Raw genomic sequence first — 20,292 nt, forward strand, 5'->3', positions numbered from 1 at the left:
TTCTAAGCCTAAAAATGGTTCTTCCTCTTATTTCCTATGATCTCTGCATTTTCTGCTGATATTACTTTTAATAACTAGGGTATTTTTAGGAAAAAAAGAATAGTTAAGATTTTGAAATGTTTTAAGAGCCAAGAATCCATAAATCTCTATGAGGTTTCAGAGTAAAATGATGCAAATTTATCTAAAAGACAAATAAAATGGTTAAAAACTAGTAAAATTTATCTATTTCAACTTTATTTATTTTATACTATCAATATTAAAACTCATTATATGAATTGGAGGATATAAATAACTTGATAAAATTGTGTTGTTTTCCTCTACATAGCAAGAACAATGCAATGAAAAAAACCTTCAGAAGATCATTCCAAATTAAATTACTCAAATTTGAGAGGAGTAAAGGTAAGCCTATCTTACTTACAGATGACCATTTGCAAGTATTTAATATCAGGCTTTGAAAATTAAAGTTTACTTAATAACAGCATGAAATTTCTTTAATATATGCAAAAAATTGAGTCAAATTGTTTCATTTTACCATTAAAAATACAAAAAGTAAATAAACCAGCATAGCAACAAACTGAACTGAACCAAGATTTGATCACTTTGAATATAAACACAGTGAAACAATGATTGCATATAAATGCATACTTACATGATGGGTTGTTTGGCGTTTTTCTATCAATAAACTCATTAAAATTTAAAAGAAATTCGGTGTTGTTATCTGATATTTTAAGGTCATTGCAGTAATCTCTGAAAAACATTTTAGGATATTAGGTGTTAAACTCAAACCTTTAAAAAAATGTTCATAGCAATCATAGGTAGTGGAAACAATTTTTTATTTTTATTTTTTAAGTTAGTGCATGATTTTGTAAGCTGTTGAATTGTTATCTCCATTTCATCTCTATAACAGAACAATATTTTTTCATTAAGTGCTAAATGTTCTAGACAATATATATTAAGCTTTTGACCTCTGGACCAAAAGGTGCTCAATAAAAATTAACTTCCATTATTCCTGTGGGTTTGGTGGTTAAGTCACTAAACCATGTCTGATTCTTGCAATGTCAGGGACTGTACCCCTCCAGGCTAGTCTGTCCATGGGATTCTCCAGTCAAGAATACTGGAGTGGGTTGCCACTTCCTTCTCCAGGGGATCTTCCCAACCCAAGAATCGAATCCAGGTCTCCTGCACTGCAGGCAGATTCTTTGCTGATTGAGCTATTATTGAACGTTGTAGGTTAGTAATTTACATTTAGAAATTAACATCGAGAAATTAAAAAATTAGTATAAAGAAATTAAAATGTATTTATTAAATATCTCAATAAACCCATCACATGATAGCACTTTTATGAGAAATTATTGAATTTTCAGAAAATAGTCTAGAAAAAACAAGTGTCATTGATGTGCTTATTTGCAAATTTCTGTAACTCCTGACTTAATAGAAGACAAACATGCCTCTGCATTCAATTGACTGCAAGATTGTTTTGGCACATGAAAAACATCAGTCCTCATAAAAATAATCAGTTGGAACAGAGAGAATTATTTTAATTGTCTTCTCAGATAACATCACTATGCTTTAAAATAACACTAAAACTTGAATATTTGTAATTTCTTGCTTTGTCATTTGTGATACAGAATCTGAAACAATACCAATGAACTTCTCTACACTGTTACATTAAAATTCAATGCACCATCTTACATTTTGAGTGACTCTTTCACCCACCCATGATTTTCTCACATCATAAATTGGTTATTTGGAAAATGTGAATTATGTAGATCTTTCAAACAATGACACATTTCATTATACTATACTGAAAATTCACATTCATAAATTCTATCACTTATCTCATTAGATAAGTCTATAACTACTGCAAAGCAGTCCTGCTTATAGTAATAACTTTCCTAAAATTCTAACTTCTGTTTTAAAGTTCAGATTCTGTCATTGAGAACAATTACTTTCAGTCGTATTCTTCAAAGTAAAAGGCTCACGTAATGGATTTTTGAGAAAACGCCATCCCAAGTCTGAATAACCATACTTCATCTGCCATTCCTTCTTTCTAATAAAACATTTCGTGAAAAAAATCAAGACACTCCTATTTTAGCTCTCAATTCAAACAAGCACACAAGTGCTTTTCTTTCTTTCTTTTTTTTTTGGAGACAGCCAAGTTACTCTAGTATACAGTTAATTTCCATTTTCTTTATTCAGAGTATTAAAAGATACATGCTCAAGGATATTTTCAAGTGACACTGGCTTTCTTCCCAACGTGGGTGTCTTGCACTGACGATTAAGTGCCTAGCAGTACACTTTAGCACAACTGCCTCGATTCCCCATGCGGTGACAGCCCACCATTGCTTTTGTACTGTCACAGCACCGGAAATGTCAATATGATGAAAAAGACAAATGCCACTTAACACTGTTAGGAAAATAGCCTTGTCCTTGTGAATCCTTGGAAAAAATGTTTGGAAACCATTGTTTGGGCTTCATACTTTGAAAACTGCTGTCCCAAGCACTTTCAAAACTCAGAATAAATGTAAGGTCCCATAAATATAAGAAGACTGCAATCATAATAACTAGGTTAATACAACTAACAGGCTAAACAACCAAATATTCAAGACAAAAATGCAATTAAAAAGTAAACATTTTCAGATTCAAGCCCATGATTTCAAACACAAAGCCCCAGGGAGCAGAGAGCCACAGAATGTCATAACTTCTTGGTTCACTGAAAATTTTAGTTTGGAGGCAAGGTTTAAAAAGTTTTCATAATTAATACTCAGTTTTTGACAGAGCTAAAATCGACTTCTTCCCACAGTGTTATGCTTTTTGGGAAATAATACTAGCCTGCAAGTCAAAAGGCCAATAGATTGAAGTAGCATCTCACAGAACTAGAAACTGATGGCAAGATTTTAGAAGGATTAAGTAAAATGTTGTAGAAAGACTAAATAAAATAATTATTAATAAAAATCATTTAAAATTCCATGTTATTATTTAAAAGGCATTTCTAAAATTATTTGCTCATTTAATTCTAAAAATAACATTACCAGAAGATAATTTAATATTTCAATGGTGAGGAAACTGAGATGTAAAGATGTAAAAAGATTTACCAAAGGCACCTAACTGGCAAATGGTCAAGCCCAGAGGTGAAGCCAGTCTACAGATCCCAAATTAGTGTTTTAACACAATATACAATGTGCTTTAAACTTTTACTTCATGAGTTTTGATACTCACAAAGCTTCAAACCAAAAGCAGGTTCGACCTCTATCAACAGAAGGCTGTTCTGAGTAATTAATTTAGACAATGTCATAATGTTTTGCTTTTGTTTTTATCCTCACTGGCTGGATTATACCCAATTTTGAACTAGTCTCAAGATATTCTTGACTTGTTGATGTATTCTAATGGCAGAGCAGTGAAAGTGTTGGAGCTGCCATTAAGAAGAGAAGCTGAATTAGGATAGGAGCAGAAGTAAAAAAAAAAATTAACAGAAATGTGATAAAACAAAGTGTTGACTGTCAGAAGAATGAGTTGTCCAGTAATAAGAATGATCCTGGACAACAGAAAGTCACCCACCAGGCAGTAGGCAATAAGCAGCAATAGCCTGACTTAAATATCTGAGGTGTGAATGTGTGGCTAGACAGCACCAACGTCAGTTGCCTGTTAGCCTAATGATTGTTTAGCACATGGCTGGGAGCTTGACAACTGAAGATAATCACTACTTCTTGTTCCAGAGGAATCACCTGAGGCAAGTCTGTGACAGGCAACATTCTGTGGTTACCGCAATTGCTGACTTCCCCTCAGGATGAGTTGGAAAACTTGCTGGTAAACGTTCTATGATGCTCTGTTTTCCTATGAGAGACCTGGTTTACACACTTTGGATCATGATTTTTCTGAGGATTTTTTTTTCTCTTCTAAAAAAGATTAAGTAGCAAGATGGAGAAACCTCTGGATGGGTTTTGATCAATTTGCATTTCCTGAAAATACCTTTATGATCTGAAAGCTATATAATCTCATTTGCTCACTTTGTGTTTCCGACCAAACAAAATTTGTAACTTAAATTACTTTGAAACTAAAAGATCTTTGGTATCAGAAATTTGCCAAATTATTTCTAAAATACTGCTTGTTCTCATTCTATTTCACTTACATAGGTCATACATCACAAATTAGTCTTTAACTACTGGGGATCACATACTTTTATTTCTCATTCCAACATATCTTTGAAGTGCTTTCTTATTTCTGATTATCCCAGAAAGACAGAAAAATTAATTAATGTAATTCTCATAATGGGAGGAATAATGCTCAGCAATACGTGAACCGTGAACTCCCTGATGTACAAGCTGGTTTTAGAAAAGGCAGAGGAACCAGACATCAAATTGCCAACATCTGCTGGATCATGGAAAAAGCAAGAGAGTTCCAGAAAAACATCTATTTCTGCTTTCTTGACTACGCCAGGGCCTTTGACTGTGTGGATCACAATAAACTGTGGAAAATTCTGAAAGAGATGGGAATACCAGACCACCTGACCTGCCTCTTGAGAAATCTGTATGCAGGCCAGGAAGCAACAGTTAGAACTGGCCATGGAACAACAGACTGGTTCCAAATAGGAAAAGGAGTATGTCAAGGCTGTATATTGTCACCCTGCTTATTTAACTTATATGCAGAGTACATCATGAGAAACGCTGGGCTGGAAGAAACACAAGCTGGAATCAAGATTGCCGGGAGTAATATCAATGACCTCAGATATGCAGATGACACCATCCTTATGGCAGAAAGTGAAGAGGAGCTTAAAAAGCCCCTTGATGAAAGTGAAAGAGGAGAGTGAAAAAGTTGGCTTAAAGCTCAACATTCAGAAAACGAAGATCATGGCATCTGGTCCCATCACTTCATGGGAAATAGATGGGGAAACAGTGGAAACAGTGTCAGACTTTATTTTTTTGGGCTCCAAAATCACTGCAGATGATGACTGCAGCCATGAAATTAAAAGATGCTTACTCCTTGGAAGAAAACTTATGACCAACCTAGATAGCATATTCAAAAGCAGAGACATTACTTTGCCGACTAAGGTCCGTCTAGTCAAGGCTACGGTTTTTCCAGTGGTCATGTATGGATGTGAGAGTTGAACTGTGAAGAAGGCTCAGCACCAAAGAATTGATGCTTTTGAACTGTGGTGTTGGAGAAGACTCTTGAGAGTCCTGTGGACTGCAAGGAGATCCAACCAGTCCATTCTGAAGATCAACCCTGTGATTTCTTTGGAAGGAATGATGCTAAAGCTGAAACTCCAGTACTTTGGCCACCTCATGCAAAGAGCTGACTCATTGGAAAAGACTCTGATGCTGGGAGGGATTGGGGGCAGGAGGAGAAGGGGATGACAGAAGATGAGATGGCTGGATGGCATCACGGACTCGATGGACGTGAGTCTGAGTGAACTCCGGGAGATGGTGAGGGACAGGGAGGCCTGGCATGCTGCGATTCATGGGGTTGCAAAGAGTCGGACATGACTGAGCGACTGAACTGAACTGAAGTAGTTACATATTCAGTGTAGATATTTATACCTTAGAGTAGCAATGAAATGGATTCAAATCCCATATTATTTGCCACCTCTAAAATATTATATTCTTCTGAGGGGTAAATGTAATCATGGCATGTAAAAAGCTTAATATGTTAACTGAGGGAGACACCCATTGATTTATCCTACAAGCTACAATGTGTCTTTCTTTCTCTGGTATTTACTCCTTCCCTAAATTTACAGGCAGATTCCACTCTTCCAGCCATGATGCTGAACATACTTAAGGCTGCAATAGAGGTCCATATGCTAATCTTCGCTGAGTTAAACAAAATCGATTGCCTACAAATTGGGATTGAGAGATATATTCATCCTCTCTAGGAGAACTTGGACATTTACCATGCTTTCTACCTTGTTTAAGAGTGAAGTTGAAAAAGCCAATCTGCATGGTCTGCTATTTAAAAATTAAGAGAAATGAGTCAAGAAGCTACCCACAGAAAATCACTGATCTGAGATGGGAGGGAGAGTCTCATCAACAGAGCACACTCAGTATCTCAATGCCATTTCATCTCTGTGCTATACAATAATATTCTGCTTTTCATTTCCAACTAGTTTCAGCAGTTTAGTTGTTCAAAGTTACTTGTAGCAAAAAATTGTTTATAAGATTACAGGCATTATTAACATGATTTTAAAAATACTTTTCATATATTTATAGATTCTCCAGTCACCAAATATTTATGAAGCCCCTACTGTGTGCCAGGCAGCAGATGTGATATTGAATATTGAATGGTAAGCCAAAGAGCTGCCATCATGTCTCTGTTGGGGAAAGTAAATGAAATGTGGCCAGGGCTCTAGTATGGGAAATATAGGACTCTGTGAGGCAGTCAGCAAGGATGTCTAATCCAGTGAGGACAGGAAAGAAATTCCCAGGTGGAGGAGCTGTGAAGTTGAGTCTGGAAAGGACTGGTGGTGGGTGTGTTTGATTCAGAATAGCAGGTTAATGTAAGCAGGATAAATCGCATTTAGGAACTAAGAAAAGTTTAGTGTGGCTGGACTTTAAAGTAGAGGTTGGCAGATTGCTTCTTAAAGGGTAGGAGAGTGAATGATTCAGGTTCTGTGGGCTGAAAAGGTCCAGGTCACAAACAGAGACAGCACCTCAACAAATGGCCATGGCTAGGTTCCAGTAAAATTTCACGTTTAAAACAGGCAGCCAGTCTCCAGGCCAGTCTGTCAGCCCCTGATTTAGAGCATAGGGTACCACACTGGTAAACTGGTATCTAGTGACAGAATGTTTGAAAGCCATCCTTTGCAGAACAGATCATCATGAGGACAGTGCTAAGCCACTGGCTAATATTTAGCAGATGAGAACCACAACTTTATTGAAAGTTTAGAAATTCCCTCTAGTTACAAAAAGGAGACAGAAATAGGAAGTAAGGGAGAGATATTGGAGGCAGGGAGATCAGTTAGGAGGCAGCCTTACTAGTTTAGGTGAGAGAAGATACTGGCCTGAACAAAAGCAGCAGAATCTGACAGACATACTGGATACTCATAAGATAAATCCTGCTTGGCAAGACTTATTGATTGATCAGAAGTTAGACATCTTTGCTCCCTTTCTTTATGTCTATCAGCTTTTAAGAATGGCATTTAGGGAGGATAGTATTTTTGTTACTGAGGCAACATGGAAAGAAGAGCTCCCCCAAAAGAAGACAAATGTTCAGGAGATAATGAATTTGAAGCACCCTGAAGAGAGATTCCCATCAGGTTCCACAAACATGAATGTCTCATATTGAAATAGGTAGGGTATACATGAAGTCTAGAAATAGGTATACTGTTTGATCTTCTAACGTAAGGTTAATATACTATATATTATATCTATTGTGTTTCTGGATGATATGATCATCCTGGAGACATGGCAGCTGTCAGGCCAAACCAAAGCACAGAATACTTGAGAGTCTGTGGTGTATCTATCGATGCACAATACGAAGATAAGAGGGTCTAGGCCAGCAGCTCATGTGAGTGATGTGCACAAGAAGGGAAGCTCATGGAATAGACTGAGCATGCAGCTGGGGAGGGAGGGAGAAGCCTGGAAAAGTGTGTCAACAAGCAAGAGGAGGCAAGTGTTGAAAGAGATAGGATTAGCAGTGTCCACACTGAAGGAAATCCAAGCAAGAAAGCTGCTCCAGGGCAGTCACTTACAAAGCAGGAATATGCTTTGTTAACACAGATTTCTGAAAAAGTTTTATATATATGTGTGTGCATATATGTATGTATATATGCCTTATTTTCAAGAAGAAGAGAAAATTCAGATACGCTTATGCAGAAATAAAATGAAAGAATAACTGAGACCAATTTTTAGGAACCTTCTGAAAGGAATTTCTTTAAGAAGGAAAAAATGAGAGAAGTGAATACTACAAGCTTCTTAATGTATTTTATTCAATAATTTAGCCTAGGGTAATAGAAATTATGTTGATGTGTACTATTACATGTGTCTGCTAGAGACTGGGAGTCAAAAACTAAGGAAAGAAATAGAAATAAAGAATCATCTTGGATTCATGAATGGAGTCCCGAATAATTATATGAAGATAGAAGTAGAGATGAAGATGTACAGAGGTAGGGAAAGGGGGATTATATGAAAGAGAAGTAAAATTGTGAAGGAGGAAAAAGAATGCGCATCTTAAAATTATGTCAGAAAATCTCACTAAATTAAAATATATTTTCCCCAAATTTGTGTTAATAATGACGTTAGTCGTGCTCTGAGGTATACATATTCTTGTGTGTATACACACACATACAGGTATATATCTATACATATCCATCTGTATGTGTTTATGGATACAGAGCTGTATGTGGATAAACAGTCACAAATGCAAATACACAACTCTTCATTTTTGTTGAATACACTGTTGGCTCCAACAAAAACAGAACCTCCATCTGTCCTAGACACCACCTGATCCCCAAGTTGGCACACTGTTTAGCACAAGGCAGCTGCTAAGTACCTGAATGGGTGAATAAATGAATGAACAGAATTCTCCTTCAGTTTTAAACTTATTGTTTCCTTTGGTTCCATAATTTGACATGGCATAACCCAGAGCAGTCTTGACTCCCAACTCTGACCTATTCTTGAACGCCTGTACATCCACAATGAGCCTTAAAAGAGAAAACAAAACAAAACTCACCTTGGTGCTATGAATGTATAGCCAGATTCTTCAAAATTATCTGGTTTCAGAGTTTCTGAATCTGAAAACGTAATATTATAGGGTTAGATAAGAATTGGAATATGCATCCTGATATTTGATGTCAATAAGTCATTAGAAAGATAACCTAATAAGGAAAAACATAGACTTTCATCCTAAACTGAAACACATAGAGATCCCCCAATACTTCACAGTAATAAAATCAATTTTAATTTCATAACATGGATTACAATGGTCATATCAAAGACAATGCTAGGTCTATAATTTTCCCATTTACTAACTAACCCTGCTGTAACCAAGATATCCTTTAAAAAACGACTTAGGTCAGCATTACACCAGAAGTATTGATTTAAAATATCAACATAATATTTTACCAATATTATAATAAAATTATTACAATAAACCCATTAATGCCCTAGTGAATTAACGGCATTCGTCATATTAGTATGAATTAGTAAGTGGAAGGATAAACACACAAGTATCCAAGTTTAGGAAAAAAACAGAAAGTAGAACAGGTTATATATGAAAACACAGCTTATTCTTTCCCCGTTTTCTGCTACTAAGGTCTGAGTGATCATGGAGGAAAATCTAGCAAATGAGAAGCACAGAGGATAATATCCAATAGGAATGGAAATATCAGTGGAAATGTCAAGTGTACTAAAGAAAAAGAAATTGAGCAACAAGAAAATACTTGCCCTTCATTCTGCCCTTTTTGGCTGTGAAAATCCATCAGAAAGAGAAAGCAGGGAAACAAAAAAAAAAAGAGGGTAAAGCAAAGGGGGTCACAAACAATATTTTATTCAATGACTTTCTTGAATAAAAATATTGTGCATAGATCAAAGGTTTATTTATGTACAGCTGTAGTTCTGGAAAAAAAAGACACATATTTTTGAAGACTGGAAAGTATGTCCTGTCAATTACCACTAGAGCACCCTCTCTGTACTGTGGTTATTTCAAGGGTCTATTTTGCAAAGTGGCTAATTCAAGTGCAATCCCAATGATGCTAGCCTATACACAGAAGCATTTACCAATCATCAAAGACCCACTAGTCATCCCCTCATTTATCAAGTGACGAACTAGCTCATGCAAAGTCAGTGGTTGTTAAAAGACCATCATATCTATCAAGTGAAAGTAGAAATACAAATGTCTAAATTACCACAATTTACAATGAGAACTAGGACTGCGGAGAGCAAAAAAAGAACTGACATAGAAACAAAAGAAATTGCAGTTTATGTAAGGTCAGATATAAAAAGTGTATACATACATATATACACATACATTTTTTACTTTATCATAACAGGAAAAATTTCGGTGGTCAGGAATACTTGAGTGATATGCAGAGGATATGATGGTCATTTCACCTTGCTAAATCTAGTCATCCAAAACAAAATAAAGATTAATAATGACTTGAAATATGCGCTAGTGTTAATAATTACTCCACATTCCAAATGATGTTGTAAAAAAAAACAAATCCATTTAGGTTACTGAGGACATTAATTTGGATAATTAGAAGGGAGTTAATTGCTAACCCAAAGCCAAAGACCAGTGCAATTTATTCAAACAATGTCGCAGATGTGGAGTATATCATTTTTGCTGAATGCAAAAACAAGAAGAAAAGAAAGAAAGAAAAAAAAGGAACTTTACTAGCAGAGTGCCATGAGTAGAGACTATGCGGAACATGTTGCGCCAGTTAGCAGACCCTTAAAACAACAGCAACAGAGGACAGCAGCACTGCAATGATTCTATGAGCACAGAGCAAGGCAGGGGAGAGTGGTGGGGACTGCCAGTGAGGCTGGAGTACCCGCTCATATTCTATCCATGTAGAATATTTCTTGTTCCTTGCATGTTTGGAATGGGTTAGAATCATTGCTGTTGATTTGGTAATAACACCTACTAAAAGGTAGAAGCCTTGGGTATTCAAAAGTCTAGACGTATTTAAACCTCTGGTACTAGGAGATAACAAATAGACCCTGAAGTCACTTTTACAGTACTTACATCTGGCCTGAGTTATTGTCTCTTCTATTTTGGCTTTTATATAGTAAAAACTGTAGGTTGGTAATACCAAGGCCAAACTGCAATAGAAACAAGAGAAGCATAAACACAAACAAACAAAAATGAAACATAACTTAAAAAAAAAAAAGACACATCAAGTTCACGGGAAATCCAAAGATCTTCCTCATGGGAAGGAAAAGACATTACTTTGACAGGAAAATGCTTTCAGAAAATAAGGCACTTAATTTGTTTTGCCATCCAGAGTTATCCAGTACTCTACATTGCAGGGAATCAGAATAGACACAAGGAAAATTAGCTACTAAGGGTGCCCATAAATTAGTTGAAGAAAATGTCATGGATACTATATTTCAAGAAAAGTATATTGAAATACTTTGTGAAAAAAAAAAAAAGAATAATAGTAGGGACATGTTCGTTACAGCGCTTGCTAGCAAATGTACACTATTAACAATAACAAACATAAGAAGTATTATTAGTATTATACAATGCATACAATCATTTGAAATATTTTCTTTTGAAGGATTAAATACCTACTATTATAGAACTCATCTCTTTGCAATTTCCCCTGTGTCTTTTGAAGGGGAAATTCAGATTCCTTTGCTCATCCCATTGGTTCTTATCCAACAGTGTAACTGTATTTGTTTCAAGTTCATTAAATATGGATATCCCATATCATTTGGTAGATTGTTATAGGTACAACAGGAGAAACATCGTGATTTTTATAGTTTACAAGAGCCACAGGGTTACTTTAGTCTTATGGTAGATGTACACATTGAAGGAAATCTCCAGTGCAAGTCTTAAGCAAGATTCAGAACATTTTAGACACAAAGACTGTCAAGCCTGTCATCCAACCTTGTCTTAATATGACTGTACAAATGAAAAGACAGACAGGCAGGTAACCCTACTCATTTTGAAGATGCCAATTAAAGAACATATCCGTAAGAATTGTTAAAAAAAATCATAATATTATGCAGTTTCCCGTAACAATTGCATGCATGCAATTCTTCTACTCTCACAATGGCTGATAACATGTGCAGAACAGAATTATTCCTTATCCATACTGATAGTTGCAAATAACCTTTGCTATCCTTTGAATACAGAAGGAAACTAATACCAAAAATGAGGTAATCTCTTAAGATTCCCAATTAAACTATTATTTTAAAAATTTTAAAAAGTGATGCTTGATTAAAGTGACCAATTGAGTTGTTCAGATTCATTTTTACAATTTTTTTTTTTTACATTTTTACTAACCCCTAATTTAGCAATACACAGAAAAATGTGTCCATTTCTAGGCTTCTGAGATTTCTAGGTATTTGTAGAAGATCATCTTTTACATCACTCAAGCCTCATGTTTCCCAGGTTCTGAATACAGATGTCCAAACTATAATCCCATTATGCATTTTTAATGAACAATATTGAACAGGACAAAATATAAAATTCCAGGTTTTTCTTCTTATGAATATATGTTAAAAATTCATTCCATGAAGAGGAAAAAAGCAAGGGCTGATTTGCTACAATTTAATTATGCAGTCAAGATAGCAAAATAATTGGATGCTTGTTACCTCCAATTCCCAAATCTTTCTCCATCATTAAGTAATTCACAGACTTCCCTTATGGGTAAAGGTCAGAGAAACAAAATGTTATGTAGATCTAATGAAAATCTCTACGTTCATTTTAAAGGTAACTTCCTTTAAGGTAGAAGAGATTAAAAAAAAAACAAAACAGTGCAATTAGTCTGAAAGTAAGATGACCTTTCATGATTCACTTGCCATTTATAAAATGTAGCACAGAATTACTGAGCATTTGAAGATTGTCTCCCACAAATTCCTCTCAAGGGAAATTAGGACATTTTAATGCCCCATCAGCATTTATTACTAAGAGAAACTTCAAATTAAAACTGATAACAATATATCATGTGGCTGCTATAGTGTCACACTGCAAGCTTGGGTTACAGCTCATGTACCATAAAAATTAGTGTGGAAACCCATGAGGAACACAATAGAAATTTAAAAATTGACATATCATATATACATTTTATTGGCCTGCAAGTCTCAAGTTGCTATTATTAATATCTATATTTTATAGAAACATGTAATTACACATAATGATTTTTTATCTTAAGGCAATAGTTATTTTTTAAACCTATAGCAGATAAGATCTTTAATCAACATTCCAAGTCAATGATGCTGCCATATGCAGTCTTTGTTGTCTTTCTCCATATAAAACCAACTGACTAAGGCTGCTTTATTTTCTCCAAGGGATTAAAATCTAATAAAGGCAGTGGCCACCAGATGGATGGTACAGCCCAAGCAATATTTTTACAACTCCCATAAACATGGTTAACTTAGTTAAATGGAATATAACACACTTTTCTATTCCATCATTTATATCACCATAAAATCACTCTTCATCAAAAAGAAAATATTCTATTCAAATAATTTCTATACTTCAAAATATATTAAGTTATATCAAAGCTTAAGGAAACAGAAATCACTAAATAAGATTTGATAGCTCATACATTACATAAAAACACTTCCATTTTTTTCAATTTAGATGTAATGTTTTGTTCTACTTTGTTATTTGTGAATTTCTTTGTACAGAGATTCAAGGGAGTACTTACAATGAAAATAAATTTAATCTGTCCCAAAGTTATAGATTTGTGAAGGGAATGTGTGAAGAAAACATGCATAGATGATGAAATTGAGGCTTGTTCAGAGAATAGCAGTTACTGTGGGGAGGACAGTGGGGTAAATGACAGGGCAGAAAGGTTAGGCTAGAGACGTGCGATGTGAATTTCAAGCTTGTAAGTCTGAATTTGAATGAAAATGGGAAGAGACTAAAGTTCTGTGAACAAGGAGAGAAATGCTCAGAACTGAAGAAAAGAACATTAATCTGGTTACCTGAGTTACGACTGGGGGTGGGAGGGGAAGGGGAAGAATATCAGAGACATTTGTGAGATTATTAAAAATATTTAGGGATAATAATTTAAAATTCCCCCAGGGTGTAATTATGACAGCAGTAGGACCAACCATCAGAATGACTCACTGTCAGGGTCAAAAAGAAACCATTTTTCTAACTTGGAATTTATTTGTCTAACCAACAGAGGCAAAGAGCACATTCCTATCATGAAGTCATCTCTATAGAGACAGGACTCCCAGATTTCCTCTTGGCTATTACACCGTTTGTCAAGTTTATCCAAAAACATCAAGCTGGCAATACCCATGGAAGAGGAAGGGAAAAAAATGACCTATGTATATACTGATACATAAAAATGGTATATGTATAAAGAAATGCCTAATAGCAATGAGAGAAATCAAGATACATACAAGTAAAAGAGTCATACTGGTATTTTTCAGTGGATTCAAAATTATGTGAAAAACTAAAACAATGGAGAAATATTGGCATGTAGTGATGTATCATGACTTACTATCCATGGGCTCCTCTTCTAGATTGAGTCTGCATGCCATCCTAGCAACACAAAAGGCAATGGTCCCCTATGATAATATTACAGCTTTAAGAGGATCCCAGCACTCTAGATTCTCCAGCAAAGTTAGGTGTATGCTCTGAGGCAGAGGCAGGAGGAATATAGTTTGGTTTTATTAGGAAATGAATGGTTGAGTCTGCCACGGCCTATTAATTAGGCTACATATTAATCATACATTAATATGTAGTCAAAGAATCCTTCATATTTGAATATTTCAATGGAAGTTTGGACACTATTATTTGAATTTGACAGAAAGAAACAAGTTGAAAATCTACTTAACTGTCTAAAGATATATAGAATGTCTACTGTGTGCCCCTGCCTTATAATCTGAGGATTCAAAAGTGAATGAAGCAGGCAACAATCTTATAATCTCAGAGTTTAACAGTCTTAGAATGTTGCTTTCTTAGAACTTAATAGTGAGGGGGAGACAAACAATAAACAGTAGAAATAAATTTCTTTATATATGGTTCATATATATGTGTGAAGTGAAGTTGAAGTGAAGTTGCTCAGTCGTGTCCGACTCTTTGCGACCCCATGGACTGTAGCCTACCAGGTCCTCTGTCCATGGGATTTTCCAGGCAATAGTATTGGAGTGGATTGCCATTTCCTTCTCCAGGGGATCTTCCTGACCCAGGGATCGAACCCGGGTCTCCCACACTGTAGACAGATGCTTAACCATCTGAGCCCCCAGGGAAGTATATATGTGTACATACATATATATATATAATGTGAAATGATGAGGCACTTTACATCCTCAGAGAAATAAGTTAGGTGCAAAGGTCCTGAGGCAAAGTGGCTCCAGGTTTATGAGGAGCAGCAAGGAGGATGGAGATGAAGGTGGTTCAGGGAAGACTCTGAGACGACTTCAGAGAACTGATGGTAAATGAAGTCACATGCTGTAAGGCTTCTAATGGCTGCGGCAAACCTTACATTTTATAGACATTAAGACAGCAAATTATTGGAGTATTGTAGATAGATAAATGAAACAAGATAACTTAAGTATTAATACTATGACTCTTGTGAAATATGACCCTTGTGTTGTGACAAGAAATAGAGATTGGAGATGGAGAAACAGATCCAATTGTTATGTTCTATGGTGGGAGAAGGTCTCTTTTGATTGCTTCCTATTTCACTGAGAAAAATAGACGTTCAGATCAACAGAGAAAATGGATGGGAAAGAGATGGGTTTGAGGAGTGAAGCTATGAAAAGTCATCTAGAAGCCTCCTAAATTTATTGGACTATTGAGATCAGCAGGCGCCCCTGAAGTCTACTTGAGGTTGAGAGGTTTTAGACATTATCAGTCAAGGAATATTTTATTTTCCCCATCTGTAGCTGTGCAGATGCTGTGTGGTACTGGTAATAATTTAACTAGGATTGAAATTGGTCAAACTTCTCTTTGCTATACTTGATTACGAGTTGATGGCATTAATATAAGAGAGAGAACATAATAAGATCCAATGAATTTATGCTGAAATAACGGGTACACGCACATGAGGAAGGCAAGGACAATGAAAGGTCTCAGGAGTTGATGGATTTCAGGTCTCAACTGAGTCAAAGAATTGCTGCAGTTGGGCTATCAGAAGGAGGGGTTGGAAAGCTAAAATGTAGTCATCTGACAGTTGGATTAAAAAAAAAAAACCACCTCAAATTAAGACTATGAAGGGCTTGCAGTCTGAATGTTAGAGTTGCAGGACATGACTTTGAGGCAGATAGCTAAGCCTGGGAATTGACAAGATCATCAGAGAGAAGGAGACAGAAAAACCGGAGTCCAGGCACCAGAAAAATCACCTATGCCAGTGGTATTTAAAGTATGTCCAGGGAATCTGGCCCATTTGCCAACTACCCATTAGCAGGTCATGATTAGTTAAGTACAGAAAATGAGAGTGAGCATTTAGAAATTTTTATAGTAATCTGACAGACTAATTTTATGTCTATGAAATCCAATAAAAATTCTTGTCCACTTGACTTTTCATCTTTTAGTGTTTATTTTAGTAAACATTTTTTTTTAAATATAACTGTGGGTATGTCCCAAATAGTTTGAGAAACAGTGATCCACATGAATGGAGGAGAGGGTGGCAACCAGGCCAGGAATCAAAATCCCTGAAATGAGAAAGGGATGACTATTTAAAGAGAGGAATAGCAGGCGGTATTGTCTGGTGACATGAAATCCAAAGGTGGGGATGTGAAGGAGGAGGAAGACAGAATGAATAAGCAGGACATAATCGTATCAGCTTCAGTATTACGAGGCTGGAGAAAGCAGGACCACAGGGAAAGAGGTGACTTTAAAGTTAGAGCAAGCAAAGAAAATGCTCAGCAAGTGTTGAAGAATGAAGAATTTCCAAGAAATTTTAGGGTACTAGTCTGTCCAGTTTTTCAAAGTCCAGTCAACTAAAAGAAACCAGTATTTTACAGAATTTCTACTCATGGGGTTAAATTATATCAATTGAACATTTTATATCAGATTATATGATGATGTGAGAAGTTTTAAGTTAATTTGCAATCTAAATTTAAGTACTGTAAACTATATAACAATTTAAATGAGGAAGTCAGTGGAGGTCATGACTAAAAAGTAGGGAGATTTTGTCAACTTTTACTAACATAAATATACAAACTATCAAATATATGTATATCATACAAATTTTCATTTCTTAATTTTATATTTCTAGCTTTCCCCCATCTTACCCATTTTGAAAATAATAATATATAACTTTAATGCATTTTAATGTTGGAAAGGATAATATTTCTATTTTAATTACATTGAGAACAGCTTGAGAATATACAAAAACAATATTCATCCACTGGAAAAACAGATACTAAAAATAGGTAAAAGACACTGAACTGAATATTTTTTTATAAGCACACATATAAATATGGTTAATTACCTGTAATCTGTGCCATTGACAGGAGTCCATGTATATGTCCTGTTTCCCTTGTCAATATATCTCTAAAAAAGAGTTCAACTTGATTATGATCACTTTTTATATGTTAATTTATAAGAACAGCAGAACATTAGGCTCTATTTATAAATTCAGTGGTGATTCAATACCCTTCTTCACAAATGTCTGATCTATTCCACTCTACAATTATTTATTTTGTTATGTGTGTGTGTAATGCAAAGTTTTAGGAAAAAAAGTACCCACATGATAAATTTTAAGGACATTTAAGTGGAAAATCTTAATTTAAAATCAGTAATTTATGCCAAATTATTAACGTCAAAACTAAAAACATTTCTTAAAAAATAAATTTTAATAATGAAACATGACTGAAATATTACATAACACTCAGGTATTTCCATAGTAGAGTATGTTTAAGATAAACTGGTAAAATCAGGAATTTAATGCAGTGTCTAGATCCAAATGTATGATTAGCATATTACTCTTCTGATTAAGGGCTTCCCATGAAGCTCCGTGGTGAACATCTGCCTGCCAAGCAGGAGACACAGGTTCCATCCCTGGCTCAGGAAGATACCCTAGAGAAGGAAATGACCACCCACTCCAGTAATTCTTGCCTGGAGAATCCTGTGGACAGAGGAGCCTGGCAGACTACAGTCCATAAGTTTGCAAAGAATTAGACACAACTGAGCGACTAAACAGCAGGATCAGCAGTAGCAGTTCTTATTAAGCTATTATTACAGTATTTATCTTAGATACTAATTACTTAATATTAGTGATGGAGAAAAACAACTATATCCACCAGGGAAAGCACGAAAGAGCTAAATGACTTCATAGATATTGAATCTTTCTTATGTAGCTATTGAAGGGTAGTAAATAAATTATCATTCCTTCTTCCGTTAGATTTAGTGATGATACATATGCATTTTTTAAATATTTTCAGTTATCTCCAGTGTCATCATCCTCAGCAGGACAATAATATTCACCAAAGTTATTACTTGATATTAGGTAATATACAAAACATTTTACACTCCTTGTCTCATTTAATCAAGCCCCTGGAGGAAATGAAATACTCTTCTTTTCCACAATTTACTGATTCGGAATATGAATCTTCAAGAGGACTTTAACTGGCAGGATGAAGGAAAATGCATGATTTCAAGTTTATTTTATAACAACTACACAATGTTGTTTTATATATATCTTATATCCCCATGGCTTTGTTTATGTGTGTGGAAGACAGGGGAGAGCGGACAGGAAGCGCACAGGAAGTTTCTGGACTCAGAAAATTCCTAAAAGAATTATAAAAAAATGTTTATATATTTACTACTACTCCTAAAAAACTAGGGCAAACTAGTATTGTTCCATAAGTTATATATATATAAAAAAAGAATAACAAAAACAGTATCAAGTTAGAGAAATAAAGACACAAGACACCAGTTTCTTCAAGGTAATTAATATGAAAAGTCTATGGGGGGATATTGGTAAAAAAAAAAAAAGAGTTTACAGTAAGTTGGAGGAAAAAATTAAAAAGTGACAATAGAAACAAAACTGATCTATAAGTTGAAAAAAAGAAGGTACAGGTCAAAGAGTTCTTTTTGGCAGATCAACAGAGAGAAGTTGGCAGAATTGCTGAATGGTTTACCTCTTTTTTCAGAAAAGTGAAGGTATAAACAGCATGGCTAAATTCTAAGTAAACAGAGCTGACATTTCAACAACACATTTCAAATTTCAATACTGACACTGATGTATACCCCCTTGTGTTCTAGTAACAGGGACTCCTGATTAAAGTGAGAAAGCGCAGGTGCTAATGAAGGACTATGTTTGGATCCTGGCTTCATCTTAGGGAAAAAATTCTGCTGATTCAGATTCAGATTTGTTACACTTAAAATGGATTTAACAAACTCAGGAGAATCGTTACACTTAAAATGGATGAGATTATGAGGAAATAAGATATAAATTATACATAAAAGTTTAAATTAAATTTCTAGGCTCAAAAGCTGGTGGGTTCTATGTATTTTTCAAATACCCAAATATACAAACACATATCCGCATGTGACTGATAATGGATTGACACCTTTCAATACACAAGGAATTTCCCAATGTCATTATAAAACAATACAAGCATTACATAGTTGTACCAGTGATTTTACAGTGGTAGCTATGTTTTCTCGATTTAATTTCAGATTTAAATGCAGGGCAATCATGCAGAAAGAATAAAAGAAAATAAACCCAGCCAGAAACAAGTAAATAAGAAACAAAAAAATTAATATATGGAACTCAACAATTAAAACATCTGCATGCACAAGCCATACAAAACATACACCTATTAAGTACTGACTTCAAATCGTATGACTAAAATGGCCTAAAAGAACATGGCAGGACATTATACTGTGTGTTCTATTTTGTATTGTGATAGAAAAAATGGAGACATAAAATTCAATTTTTGAAGCCCAACAAGGACCTTCTGTAGAGCACAGGGAACTACATTCAATATTATGTAATAACCTAAAAGGAAAAGTATCTAAAAATAACATATATGTATGTATAGCTGAAACACTATGCTATATACTTGAAACATTGTAAATCAACTATACTTCAATAAAATTTAAAAAAAAATGTAAATTTCGAGAATATATTATTAGTGATGTAACAATACATTAAGAAACCATAGCAACATTATTTTATGAAAGTTTCAGATTTAAAAATCTTACTGAAAATATCCCTCCAGCAAGGAATGCTTTAAATAGATGTTTACTAGAAATATCTCTGTTTGATAAATAAATATTGTTTTACTAGATCAGACTGACCACTAATGTCAATTATTATTATTAATATATACATTTTATATAAGAATAAATCTGGCTTAATTCTTACCTCATCTTGAGATTTAACCAGAGTCTTGAATGTTTTTTCTCCGCTTTCTCCATCTATCATTTTATTTCGAATCTAAGGGAAATTGAAACAGTTACTTTATGCAGACACTCAACAGACCAACCAAGTGTGGAAATATTCTCTTAAAAGTTACTGCATTATTGTTATTTTAGGTTATCCTGTCAGAACACTTTACAACAGATATTCATTGTTTACTTAAAATATCCCAGCACTATGCCTCAGTCTAAGGTAATTATAATAAATAGACTTTATCGTTCTACACTGAGGGAGTAAATGTGTAAAATGTGGAAAGCAAGTACAAATGTGTGACCAACTGTAAAAGAAATATGAGA

The 20,292-nt window shown here is 34.9% G+C and overlaps 1 protein-coding gene across 6 annotated transcripts in view; it reads right to left on the reverse strand.

Moving 5' to 3' along the window:
• CACNA2D1 (calcium voltage-gated channel auxiliary subunit alpha2delta 1) overlaps positions 1-20,292 on the reverse strand; it is a 535,456-nt gene that overhangs the window by 36,629 nt on the left and 478,535 nt on the right. For 3 of the 6 annotated variants that reach the window (XM_018047282.1, XM_018047281.1, XM_018047279.1), the window contains 6 exons: positions 19,943-20,014; positions 17,060-17,121; positions 10,678-10,754; positions 9,378-9,398; positions 8,665-8,725; positions 650-747 (listed from right to left, as the gene is read on the reverse strand). In XM_018047282.1, coding sequence (XP_017902771.1) covers positions 650-747; positions 8,665-8,725; positions 9,378-9,398; positions 10,678-10,754; positions 17,060-17,121; positions 19,943-20,014 — 391 coding nt within the window. The remainder of the gene's footprint in view (positions 1-649; positions 748-8,664; positions 8,726-9,377; positions 9,399-10,677; positions 10,755-17,059; positions 17,122-19,942; positions 20,015-20,292) is intronic. The other 3 variants (XM_018047284.1, XM_018047283.1, XM_018047280.1) reach the window with 1 other exon arrangement.

Source organism: Capra hircus, chromosome 4, assembly GCF_001704415.2.
Source record: "Capra hircus breed San Clemente chromosome 4, ASM170441v1, whole genome shotgun sequence".
NCBI classification, from domain to species: Eukaryota; Metazoa; Chordata; class Mammalia; order Artiodactyla; family Bovidae; genus Capra; species Capra hircus.